At 51.7% G+C, this 12,709-nt stretch overlaps 1 protein-coding gene across 1 annotated transcript in view; it reads left to right on the top strand.

The window, feature by feature from the left end:
* The window catches only part of Pptc7 (protein phosphatase targeting COQ7), a 38,442-nt gene that overhangs the window by 20,021 nt on the left and 5,712 nt on the right, over nucleotides 1–12,709 (top strand). The window contains exons 2-4 of the mRNA XM_032887139.1: nucleotides 4,745–4,924; nucleotides 9,163–9,361; nucleotides 12,354–12,477. Of these exons, the coding sequence (XP_032743030.1) occupies nucleotides 4,745–4,924; nucleotides 9,163–9,361; nucleotides 12,354–12,477 (503 nt within the window). The remainder of the gene's footprint in view (nucleotides 1–4,744; nucleotides 4,925–9,162; nucleotides 9,362–12,353; nucleotides 12,478–12,709) is intronic.

The raw sequence follows: 12,709 nt of genomic DNA, 5'->3' as shown, positions 1-12,709 counted from the left end.
TGGACTCCCACATAATATCCTGTGACTGACACACATGTACTTTAACATGCCATGACCCCCCCACCCCCAATTAAAAATGTAATAAAATTTAGATCAATGGAATGCAGTTAATTTTATTTAATACATTTAATTAATACATTAGACCCAAAGACCTTTTCTTTCTGTGTGTTCAGTAGCAAACTCTGAAGGCTGCTAGGCCGTGTTCTTGTTGCTGGCACTGAGTGTTTTGTAATCCAGGCCGTCTTACGTTTCATAGCAAGCAGATCTGTGCACACTTGGTAGTCACATGGAGGATCAGCTCCCCGTTAGACAGGTCCCTTCCCGTGCCCTTCTCTGTCTGAAAATTAGAGGACCCCCTAGGGACAGCCAAATGCCATTGCAAAGAAGGTCTGCTTTCTTCCCTCAGTGGCCTGTAAACATTTTCCATTCATGCTAGGACTTGAGTTCCTAATGCAGGCACACGGCACTGCTACACACGGTGACCCCGGCTGCTGCTGCTGGGAAACACTGTGCTGACTTCTGTGGTGTCTTTAGGAATCTTCCCGGTCACAGTTTCAGCAGTTTGGGGGTTTTGTCCTTTACATATGCATTTTGACTAACAGCTTTATTCAGGCTTGGTTCGCCTCTTCCTTGTGGTCTGCGTGTCATAAACTCATGTGGCGTAGGTTACTCTGGCCCTTGCTTGAGTCTGGCTCCGCCCACCTCTTTCCCTGGTAGATTAGTAAGCACTCTCCAGATGTAAATTTCCCTTTTTAGCTTTTTTGGAAAGCTGAAGTAATGTTGAGTTTCTTTTTCCCCTCAATGATTGAGCCCGTGGCATTTTGCCCAGGATTCGTCTGCTAAAGGCAACAGGTATCTGAAAGGTGGTGCTGCTCCACGAGATGGCTGGTCAGAAGGACTGTCCAGCCACTCAGCCCCCTGATTTGTAATTTAAGTTAATGTGGCTGTTGGACCAGGGCCTGCTTAAGAGCAAATTCTTTCCCTGTGCATGCAGTAGAGAATGCGTGATTCATCATCAGATGGTGTGCCCAGGACTGGAATCTCTGATTCTGTGTTTTAACATAAATCGTTACATAAGCCCTGTGAAGTAAGGGTTCCTCAGAAGCATGACAGTAAGCATTCGCCCCTTCTTTGTTCTGCCCTGTCTACACCTGCTTGAAGATTAGGGTAGAATTCGCTATTGGCTCCTGTGGGGTGTCTCCTGTGGCTCTTGCCTGTACCCCCAGCCTGCTGCTAAGTTCATAGGCCCCCATGACTGCAAACCTCACCTGGCAGCTCACGAAGCAGGCACAAGAGTGATTTTTCTTTGACATTGTTAGTGTCGCCATCATTGTACTTAAACTCGGTATTGTGGGAAGTTTCCAGTCGGTCAAGGTAGAGGCGAGCACAGCTCTCATTCAGTTTCAATAACACTCCATTCACGACCAGGCTTGACCCGGCTCTCCTCTGTCGCCCCCTCCTCCACCCCCAGTTATTTTGAAACAGACGCCAGGCTTCATCCCATCCCATCAGCTGGTTTGGAATTGCTCCAAAGGGAGGCCTGGCTTGCTGGTGGTCACATAACACGGAGGAAGCTGCTGCTATTGTCTCCTCCTCCATTGTCTTCCTTCTGTTTCTTATGAGCTCACCAGAGAGTTTCCTGTGTTCATCATGTCAAGCCAGTGCTGTCACATACGTTCTTTGAAGATGCCTGTGACAGATGAATGAACACAAATATAAATGTTGTATGGGGGAGTTGGGGATTTAGCTCAGTGGTAGAGCGCTTGCCTAGCAAGCACAAGGCCCTGGGTTCGGTCCCCAGCTCCGAAAAATAGAAAAAGAAAAAAAAAATGTTGTATGGGAGGGCTGTCTCATACTCAGAAGGTGCTAGATTTGACTCAGGGACGTAGCTAGGTAGTGCTTGAGCCTTACAATACAAATAAATAAATAAAGCATAAAACAAGCAGACCTATGTTTTTCTTATTTTTGATGTATGTGCATGTGTCTGTGCCTATGGGTGTGCATCTGTGTGTATGTGCACCTGTGTGTGTGTGTGTGTGTGTGTGTGTGTGTGTGTGTGTGTGTGCATGTACACCTGTGTGTGGCTCAGCCTGGCCTCCAACTTGCTAACTCGGCACAGTTGGCCTTGAGCTCTTGGCTTCCACCTCCCGAGTGTTGGGATTACTGGCATCAGCCACCATACTCCGCCTTTTTATTCCCACATTTAGTTGTTTACTTAATTAATTAAAAATAAATTCTGCTTGGCTATTATAACTCAGCCTTCTTGTCCACTCCTCCCCCCAAATTTAAAAACAAAATCTGGGGAATAGGGAGATGAGTGCATTGATTGTCGGCAGAGTGCCCACTGCATGAGCATGATGACATAAAAGGACAAGGTAGCAGCGTGTACCGTAATCACAGCGCTGGCGAGGAGGGCTGCTCTACCCAGTCAGCGAGCTCAAGGTTCAGGGAGACATCGCCTCAGAAGATGAGGTATGGAGGCCAGCAAGGTGGCTCAGTGGGTCAGGCAAGCTGCTTCCTGTGCAAGCCTGGTGACCTGAAGTCCCAGGAGCCACACAAGGTGGATGGAGAAGCTCACCCCAGCGAGTGTGTTCCTTGACCTCACACGGCATGTACACACACACACACACACACACACACACACACACACACACACACAAAGACCAAGCCGTGGCACATGCTTTTGGTAAAGATAAAAATAAAACCAAATGATATGTTACAGTGTTCACACATTCCAGGCATGTATTTGTCCCGCTGGGCTGTAACTCCAGTCAACCCTAGAGCAGTGGTTTTCAACCTTCGTAATGCTGTGGGCCTTTTAATACAGTTCTTTGTGCTATGGTGACCCCCAATTGTAAAATCCTTCTCTTGCTACTTCAGAACTGAAATTTTGCTACTATCATGACTCATAATGTAAGTATCTTTTCTGGTGGTCTCAGGTGACCCCTGTGAAAGGGTTGTTTGACCCCAAAAGGGGGTCACAGCCCACAGGTTGAGAACCACTGCCCTAGACATTTAGAATCAGTCCCTTATTTCTAAAACAACCATTGTTCGCATTTCTTATAGATCCTTCCAGGAAAGCCGTAGAAAGCCTTACTAATGTGTATGTGTGTGGCACTTCTCTGTTTCTTTAAAGCCAGTAGGCAGGAATTGATTTTAACTTTGGAAAGAGTTGAAAAGCACGTTGTTTTGCAAGGGGTGCGATGGGAGACAGTACAACAGTGACGTCCAGGGTCTATTGACTGAACACTCCTTCCTGTTGCTAAAGGGAGCGTAGAGCAGATTCTGCACTCACCGGCAGCCCCATGGACCTGTGGAAGCGTGCACTGGTATCACCCAGCAGAACAGACCATGAGCCACACACGTGATTTTAAATACCTTACGAAAAAGCGAAGCCAGGCACTGGTAGCGACACCTTTAGTCCCAATATTCGTGAGTCAGAGGCGTGTAGATCTCTGCGTTCGAGGCCAACCCACTCTGCAGCATAAGTTCCAGGACAGCTAGGGCTATACAGAGATACCTTGTCTCAAAAAGAAAAGAAAAGAAGGGAAAGAAAGAAAAAGGAAAATCTGAAACCAATCTCTCTAGTGATTTCTACCAAAATGCTATTGGTTTGAGGCACTGCGTCTTGTGAATGTCAGGCAGGAGCCCTACCCCTGAGCTATGTCCTAGCCCCTTTCTGACTTACTGAGACAGAATCAGGAAATTGTCCGGCCTGGCCTACACTTACAGTCTTCCTGGGTAGCTTGGATTATGGCCCTATCCTACCAGGCCTAGCTCCCAAAGTGCTCTCGGAATCTCTAGTCAGTGTAAAACAGTGAGAACACTCTCCCGCCTCCCTTCTAAGTTTTCACAGTCCACTCAGCAAAGCTCAGTGTGAAGCAGCCTTTCCCAGGGCCCCTCAGCACACATGGGCTGGCCGGCTCGGCAGGGCAGCGTTGTTTTCTGAAGGAAGAGGAAAGGGATGGAATCTGGTTTCCATTTTGTTCATTTCTTGACATTTCGTTATCTCTGTGTGTGTTTCTTGCTTCTGGGATCTGATTCCGTGTGCGTGAGTACATGTCCCGGCTCTGCCCTTCTTTCTTGTACCGATTGCCAGCCCTGGCCCAAAAGTTATCATCAGTAACATCGGTACTTAAGAAAAAAAAAAAGGGAGGGCCCGGAGAGGTGGCTCGGTAGTCAAGAGCACTGGCCGTTCTTGTGGAGGATCTGAATTCAGTGCCTGGCGTCCACATAGCAGCTTGGGGAGGAGCCAATGTCGTCTTCTGCCCTCTCCAGGCAGCAGGCCCATGATGTCAGTACAACCCTCACATAAGTAATCCCCAGCGCTTTCTATCCCCGGGTCTCGTTATTTTGTAGTTATTGCTGGAGCTCGCTCTGTAGACCAGGCAGGCCTCAAGCTCACAGAGATCCACCTGACTCTGCCTCCCAAGTGCTACCGTTTATCCATGAATAGTCAAAAGACCACGTCGTAAGCATTTGATTTGGCGGCGTGAACAAAGATGTTAGTTTGTGCGGTGATGCTCCTAACTGAGGCTGCGCGAGTACAAACACCAGTGTGCACCGGTGAGCTGGTAGGGAGGGGCGGGGTAAGGTTTCTGGGAAGTAAATGACTGTGGTTTCTTGTTTTTGGGCAACACTAGGGACTGAACGTAGGGCCTTGCGCGTGGGAGGGAGGAGCTCTGTCGCCGAGCCGAGTTCTCAGTCAATGATCAAGGTCTTAAGAGCCCTTTTTCTCTTTCAGGAGTTGCGGATGGCGTTGGAGGGTGGAGAGACTATGGAGTGGACCCGTCTCAGTTCTCAGGGACTTTAATGCGAACATGTGAGCGGTTAGTAAAAGAAGGACGCTTTGTCCCCAGCAATCCTGTTGGGATTCTCACCACGAGCTACTGTGAGTTGCTGCAAAACAAAGTACCCTTGCTGGGTGAGTAGACGTCTGTGTCCCTCCTTACAGCACCCACTGATAGCTACACAAGCCAGATTTTACCCGTAGTCCAGGCTAGCCCCGAACTCAGAGAGCTGCCGTCTGCCTCCTGAGTGCTAGGACTAAAGGTGTGCGCCATCCTGCCCAGGGTCCTAATCGCCAGAACCTCTCTGGTTACAAGGGCCTCCCTGGCCCATACCTCTGTTTAAAGTGAGCTTCTCCTCAGTGACATGAGGTGTCCCTTGAGTTCTTCTCTGCAAAGGCTCTTTTCTTACTGCCTACTTCTGTCTTCCTCCCACTGAGAGCTCCCCTGGAATCCAGCTTGGTACTGCCTTTCTTCCTGTTAGAAGTAGTCGTGTCTGTGCATGAATGCGTGGATATGGAGGTCAGAGGAGGACTCGGGCGGGAGTCCATCATTTCCTTTCCGTCGTACATCAGACTCAGGTGGTCACACCTTGGCACCAAACACTTTACCTGCTGAGCCAGCTCGCAGTCCCCTGGCCGCTTTTTATTAATATATTTCATTTGTTTATTTTGTGTGTGGGGTCACGTGTGCTACCGCACAGTGTGGAGGCCAGAGGGCAGCGTCCCGGCGTAGGCTGTCTCTGCAGTACTTGGTCCTGGAGGTAGGGTGCAGGCTGATGGGCCAGCTCCCTGCTTCTCTAAATGTAGTGAGAGGACATCTCGGGTCAGTGGGACATCCTAGGTTCTGCCCTAGTACCTCTGTCAGAGCTGTGACTGTGGGCAAATCACTTAACCTGTGAGTGGAAAGCGGTCTCCCAGACAGTTTCCAGCACCTTCTGTGGGCACCAGTTCTCCTACCTCACTCAGCGTTTACTTGGGCCTAGAGCGGCCAGTTACCGCACAGAATGTCCCTTTTTTTGCTGCCTAAAAGATTTGAGGGGTGGGTGCGTGTGCGTGTGTGTGTGTGTGTGTGTGTGTGTGTGTGTGTGTGTGTGTGTTTTCTGTACATTTTCTTACCTTCTCCCAAGGTAACTTAGAGATAGTAAGTTTAAGGACATAACCGAGGTTTACTTAGAATGCTGGGATTACTGTCGCTTCTGAAACCCACTGAGATGATCCTTTGTGGCCATGTTTGTCACACACACAGCTCCCTGACCTAACCCACACACCTCCACAGCGTTGGCAGCTAAATAGGACTGTGAATCTGCAGAGCCGTGCTGGGTGTAACTACACGTAGTGCTTAGAGCGTGCTTTTATTTGAAGAGTCTTTCTTACCTTTAGTGAATGTCATATGTGCGTGCTCGTGGAGGCTGGGAGGGTGCTGGGTCCCTCGGAACCAGAGTTGCACAGGTGTTGGGAGCCACTGCGTGGGTGCTGGAGACGAATCCTAAGTTCTTAGGAGTCCAAGGAGTTGCTGCCGTGGAACCTTTAATCCCAGCCTTTGGGCAGTGGAGGCAGGGGGATCTGAGTTTGAGACCAGCGCTCCAGCACGGTTTAGAGCAGGGATCCAGCATGCACAACGCCGCCCTTCAGTCGCCAGCGCCACACAAGAAAGAAAGCTGAGGTGTCAGACCTAATACGGTTGTTGGCCGAGTGCTAAAAATAATTCCACTTTAACCTGAGAGATTTGCCCGGGCACCTGCCGATGTGGGTCAGTCTCTGAGCATCCAACCCTCATCTTCACATGCGAGCTGGGTCACTTGAGGAGGGGAGGAGAGTGAGCTGCCAGGCAGTGTGGGCCTTCCTTCATTGTTCCTGCTCTGGCTGTGAAAGCCCCAAGACTCACAAGGACCATTTTGATTCCACAGGGGCATGAAATGGTGGCTTGAGGTTTTCACAGTGAGTCATCGGGTGTTTCCTAAGGAGCAGCTCCAAGGCGGTCGTTTCTCACTCTCTCGATTTAATTTCATCAGCTCCCAGATGTTCTGTGTGGCCGTTTTGTAACGTTGAGTAGCTGGAGGTTTTTAGGAAGGAAAGCTGACGGCACCGCAAGCCATAGAGCAGGTTCTGACAGCACCCTGGCTGGCACAGCGCCCACATTGTCCCTTTCGTAGGCACCAAAGGGGTGTCAAAGTCACTTTTAGTCAGTCTACTGCAGAGTACAAGGGAGCCGAATTGCTGGACATTAATGATGGAAGATGCATACATTAAATTAGGTCTTTGCACTGGGACAACTATCGGAATCCCACGGAGAAGCAGATGGCTGTAGTTGCTGAGCTTCTGCTTGTCCCTTGTGGTTTTGAGTGTGCTCTGCTTACACACAGGGCGAGGCCGGTGCACAGAGCGCTCTCCACAGCTGGCTAGAAGGAACAGGCCTAGAGAGGCCGAGGGGCCTGCTCGCCGTGCGCAACTGGACAGCAGTGCCCTGGGGCTAACTGGGTGTCCACAGTCTGCTCAGACAGCCCAGGCTGGCCTCGGACTCAGTGTGGCTGAGGATGACCTTGAGTGTCTCAGCCTCCTGCCTTCATGGCCTGAGGCCTGGGGTCACAGTTGTGATCTGATGAATGAGCGCAGGACGTGGTGCATGCTCAGAGGGCACTCGGGCAGCTCAATGACGGACGTCTCAAGTCAACACTTTTATAAAATTAAATCGATCTATTTACCCTATGCATATTCATGTGTGCCTGAGTGTGTGTATGTCCACAGAGGCCAGAAGAGGGTATGGGATGGGTCCCCTGGAACTGGAGTTAGAGATGGTTGTGAGCCACCATGTGGTCAGTAGGAATTGAACTTGGGTCCTCTGGAAGAGCAGCTAGTGTTCTTAACCACTGAGCCACCTCTCCAGTCCCCCAGGACTAGCTTTAATCTCTTAATTCATTCATCTTCCCTTTCCTAGTGGATTCTCTGACACACTTCCCTAGTGGCTCTCACTGGATAGCCCACTGTAGGTGTTTGCCACAACGTAACTGGTTTGTCCTCATGCCCGCCCCCCCAGGGATTTACTCGCAGCCCTGTTTCTGTGACTGAGGAAGCTGAGCCCAGAGCTGACAGTAGAGCTTGGAAGTGGCGGAGCCCCTGCGGTTCAGGTCACGCTGCTGAGTGTGTGAGGCAGGACCGGGCTCGTGCTAGAAAGCGTCTGCCACACGGCTGCCAGCCTGCTCCAGTGGCGCAGGAGGAGAGGCGTAGCTCTCCGGGGTCTCTGGCTCCTGACCAGTGCTTTTACCTTTCAGTGCGACTCTCGTCTCTCAGGGTCCCCTTCCATGGCTTCTCTCAGGGAGCCCTGCTGCAGGAAGGAAATGCGTGCTTTCAGGGAGCCCTGCTGCATGAAGGACATGCGTGCTTTCAGGGCTCTGTGACTCTCAGAAAGATTAGTTACCCAGTGCCTCCCCAGACTGAGAGTGAGCAGGCTCCCTGCACTCTGCCCAGCCCTGTGCTTCCTCTTCCTCCTCTTCTTCCTCTTCTTCCTCCTCTTCCTCCTCCTCCTCCTCCTTCTTCTTCTTTTCTAAACATTTATTTCATATATGTGAGTACACTGTGGCTGTCTTCAGACACACCAGAAGAGGGCATCAGATCCCATTACAGATGGTTGTGAGCCACCATGTGGTTGCTGGGATTTGAACTCAAGACCTCTGGAAGAGCAGTCAGTGCTCTAACCACTGAGCCATCTCTCCAGCCCCTTGTGTTATTCTCAGAGAACTGGCTGCCAGCAGCCCACCCACACAGGCGTGCTCCATTTGTTTCTTGGCGAGCTGCATTATCTTCTGGTGGAGACAGGTACAGTTTTTGCTGCAGGCAGCCAGGCCAGAGCCTGGGCCTTGTTCAGCAGTGGTTGCACGGGTGCCTGCTGGCTGCTGGCGAGGTGGGGCTTGTCCTCCTGGGCACCAGCCTCTGGAAAGTGAACAGGTTGATCTTCAAGCCACTTGGGAAAATTGGTCCTGTGACCTCAGTGAGTCATCAGTCTCCAGAAAGTGCTTCGGAACCTCAGCGGAGGGCAGCCTGGGTTAGGAGGCTGGTTATGTCCCTGTCTTAAACGTCAGTAAGTTTAGTGAAGTTACGCTGCCATAACTAAAGAAGGGCTAGCTGCAGTTACCTTGTTCCAGCAATTAAGTATTAAAACACAGTAGCTTGCTATGGGACCTCCCCGCCCCCCAAGTCTACAGGAGGAAGAGTGTCCACCACACCCCTTGTCTGCAGCACCTCAGCCCCCCTCAGGGTTCTCTGGGGTGGGGCACACGGGGAAGGTCCTATGTAAACAGAGATTGCCATCACAGCTGCCCCTGTGCTGATGGGCAGCAGCCCGGGGAGACCGTGAGTGGACATCCGTGTTGTTTTAGGTAGCAGCACAGCCTGCATCGTGGTGCTGGACAGAAGTAGCCACCGTCTGCACACAGCGAACCTGGGTGACTCGGGCTTCCTGGTGGTCCGGGGCGGCGAGGTCGTGCACCGGTCTGATGAGCAGCAGCATTACTTCAACACTCCATTCCAGCTCTCCATCGCTCCCCCGGAAGCTGAGGGAGTCGTCCTGAGCGACAGGTAATCAGGCTGCCCACACTGCCCTCCCGTCCTCCTTCCCGAGAACTCCCGTCCACAGGACCAGGTGGTGGGGCCTTGGCAAGGGGTTTGCTTTAGAGTGGGCATCCCAGGCAAGCCAAGGTGCTCTGAACACCCTCACTGCACGCGGTGAACAGGCCAGCCGCACTTCGGCAGTCACATTTTCATGTAGCAGCACATTGGGAGACGCCGTCTTACCTGTCAGAATAACTTCCTACTCAGACGTCCTCCCCACACACACACCCAACGGAGGAGAAGTGGCCAGGCCTGCCTCCGTCCCTAATGGGGTCACTGGGGTGTTCTCTTTTTCTTGATGATTGCTAATGCCTCTTAGTTTATTTTTAAACTTCCAGGAACCTTTCAAAACAAGTGGGACACTTTAAACTTCATTTCTAGTTTGTTCTTTTCTTAGACGGTGGTAAGGTTCGGGCTCGCACCACCCTTTCTTCAGTCACCTTGCAGGGGCTGCACGTGCTGACTGGCAGCCCCCGAGTGGGGCTCTTCGTTAAGAGGCTCCGAGCAAATGCTCTTTCTGCTTCTGCTTTTCTACCTATTACCTCCCCGTGAACCAGATCGCAAGGCCAGACTAACACAAAACAACTTTGGTTCTGGACCAAGGACATTATATAATTAGGTATTTGGTGTTGTCCACTCAAATAATCTGCTCGCTAGGTAGGCATGGGGGTTGCACCTGTAATCCTGGTATTCGGGAGGCTAAGGCAGGAGGATTACCAGTTTGAGGCCAGCCTGGGCTATATATAGCAAGACCCAGTCTTAAAACACTCAAGAGCGTTGCTGCTGAGAGAGGGAAGTACTTTGAGCTTTCGGGTCTGCTGATTGCTCTGACGGAAGGGCATCTGATTAGACACTTACTGTGTTGTTAAAATGCTTATTTATTTTGTGTATTTGGGAGAGGTAGTGTGTGTGTCATGGCACAGGTATGCAGGTCAGTTCTCTCCCAGCATGTGTGTTCCCGGATCAGTCTCAGGTGTCAGGTTGGCCATAGGTGCCATCCCTGAGCATCTCAGTGACCCAGCTCGCTTGTGTCACTGAGTGTGCTGTAATACATGTATGTAATGGCTGTAGACATAGCCATTTGGAGTAAAGGCCTCAGATGACAGCTTCTGGGCCACCGTACTTCCTTTTCCTCACGGGCTGTTTTGGCCTCCGAGTACCAGATCCCCAAGCAAGATTTGGGACAGGCAGGCTTAGCAGCAGAGGTCGCTGCCCTGAAGGGAGGTGGAGGCAGCCGCCCGTGGAGCCCGGCTCAGCAGCATGTGACTGCGGCTCGTGTTTCCGTGTGGTGAGAGTTTCCAGTGGCACAGTGTGTCCAGTCAGAATGGACAGAGCTGCAGCTGGCGGAACACCAAGCTCGTGGGTGGGAGTGTTAGCAGAGCACAGACTGTCCAATGGGAGGGAGGCTCTCACAAGCAGAATGGCAAAGGCCGCTCGTGGGGAAAGCAAAACCTCAGCATAAAACAGAGCCCCGGTGCCAACCTGGTCATTAATCTGCACTTGGAGAGCCCGGTGCGCTCCAGAGACAGCAGGCCAGAGACTGGCTCGCCGACCTGACTTGCAGAAGGAGCTAACCCAGTTCCCACCAGTACGACAGGAACTTCCTGCTGCCGTCCTTGGTCGTCCCTCTTATCTTCAGCTGTGTGCAGCCTCCTGCCCCGCTTGGGGTCTGCTCTGGGCACTGTGTGGATTGGTCCTCAGGCATGTACAAGGCCTACTCGGTGTTTTCTCTCCATGGGTTTCCTGTCTCCGCTCTTACTAGACAAGTGTGGGGTTTCTATTAAGCCTGGGGCGCTTTGGCCATGGCCCCACTCTTGGTCAGTGTCTAAGTCTTCCTTCTGTTATTTCTCGCCACGGTGAGAAAGGTGACCTTTGAGGCTGGGAATAGTAAAGGCGGCCTTCAGGAGAGACTGATAGCCAACCCAGGGGGCTCTGCCTGCCTGTCCCCCAGCGTCAGATCTATTAGCTCAGGCATAATATCATTCCTGCACCTCGGAGGCTGAGGCAGGAGAATTGAGTTCAAGGCGAAACTGAGCTACAGGTCGAGACCTTCCCTCCAAATCAAACGGAAAAGCTGTGCCAAGACCCCCAAGACAAGCAATCGCCCTCCTGCCCCTGGTGCGGCCACACATTCTCCGGGAGGCTGTGGGGCTGGCTCCTGTCCAGACTGACGCTCTAAGCTTAGTCTCTGAGTGTCCCTCCTCCTCACAGAAGTAGTCGTATCTAGCACAGACTTCCACCCTTTCTATTTAACATTAAAGATCTTCTCTCAACTCAGGGTTATTCAGTGTATGCAGTATGTCGTTTAACATGTTTCTTGACTTTTTACATGTCAGGCACACGTGAAGGTAGGAGGCACACAGTATGTGCTCAGGCCTCTCTGGGTGTCCCCGAGCTGTCATCCTACAGGGGACACGTCGTCTGTGGGTGACTAGCCTCCCGAGAGCTGGAAGGGGTGCAGTGGTGTGGATGGGAGAGGCTGGGATCTGAGGCTGCAGACTGGACAGGAACACTCCCTTCCACATAGCGGAGGTTAGACCTGCCTCAGGAGAGAGCTGTCCTCTTGAGCCGTGACTGGTCTCACGGCCTGGACTCAATTTACATGGCGGCTTTGGTTAAGCCTCTGAAACATACAGATGCTGCTGTTGTATGTTGTTCTCTCAGGATTGACATGTGAGTATGGCTTTGTGTTGTGAGCGAGGTTAATGCCCCAGTGGAGGTGTAGAGGTCACCGGACACCGGTGGCATCAGTTCTCTCGCTTGGACATGTGGGCTCTTAGGATGGAGAACTGAAGTCAGCAGACTTGAAGGCCTTCGCCCTTGCCTGCGGCCCGTCTCTCCAGCCCCGCTTCTTTAGCTGACGCCGTACTGGGAGCCTCATCAGCTGTAAAGCGTGGGTAGCAGGACCTCTGACACATACCTGCCGTCACCTTGCTGTTCCTCTCTGTCCTTGCCACAGCCCCGATGCTGCTGATAGCACGTCTTTCGATGTCCAGTTAGGAGACATCATCCTGACAGCGACAGATGGGCTCTTTGACAACATGCCTGATTATATGATCCTTCAGGAGCTGAAAAAACTGAAGGTAACAGACCGGAGGCTGGCGAGCAGGGAGGCCCTTGGAGCCATGTTCTCTGCACAGCCAGAGTTTTATTGAGCCCATCACACCGTCCCTTTGTTGGTGGGGAAGGACTATTTTTGAGCTTCAGGAAATAATGGATGTAATATTCCAGGCGGTTATAAATGGGGACATTAGAGGAGGACTGGGGGGAAGCCCTGGGCTAAGCCCCTCCTCCGTAGGGTGGTTCAGGGGGAGT

The sequence above is a fragment of the Rattus rattus genome, chromosome 16 (genome assembly GCF_011064425.1).
Source record: "Rattus rattus isolate New Zealand chromosome 16, Rrattus_CSIRO_v1, whole genome shotgun sequence".
Taxonomy (NCBI): Eukaryota; Metazoa; Chordata; class Mammalia; order Rodentia; family Muridae; genus Rattus; species Rattus rattus.
This window is presented reverse-complemented; position numbering and strand designations above follow the sequence as displayed.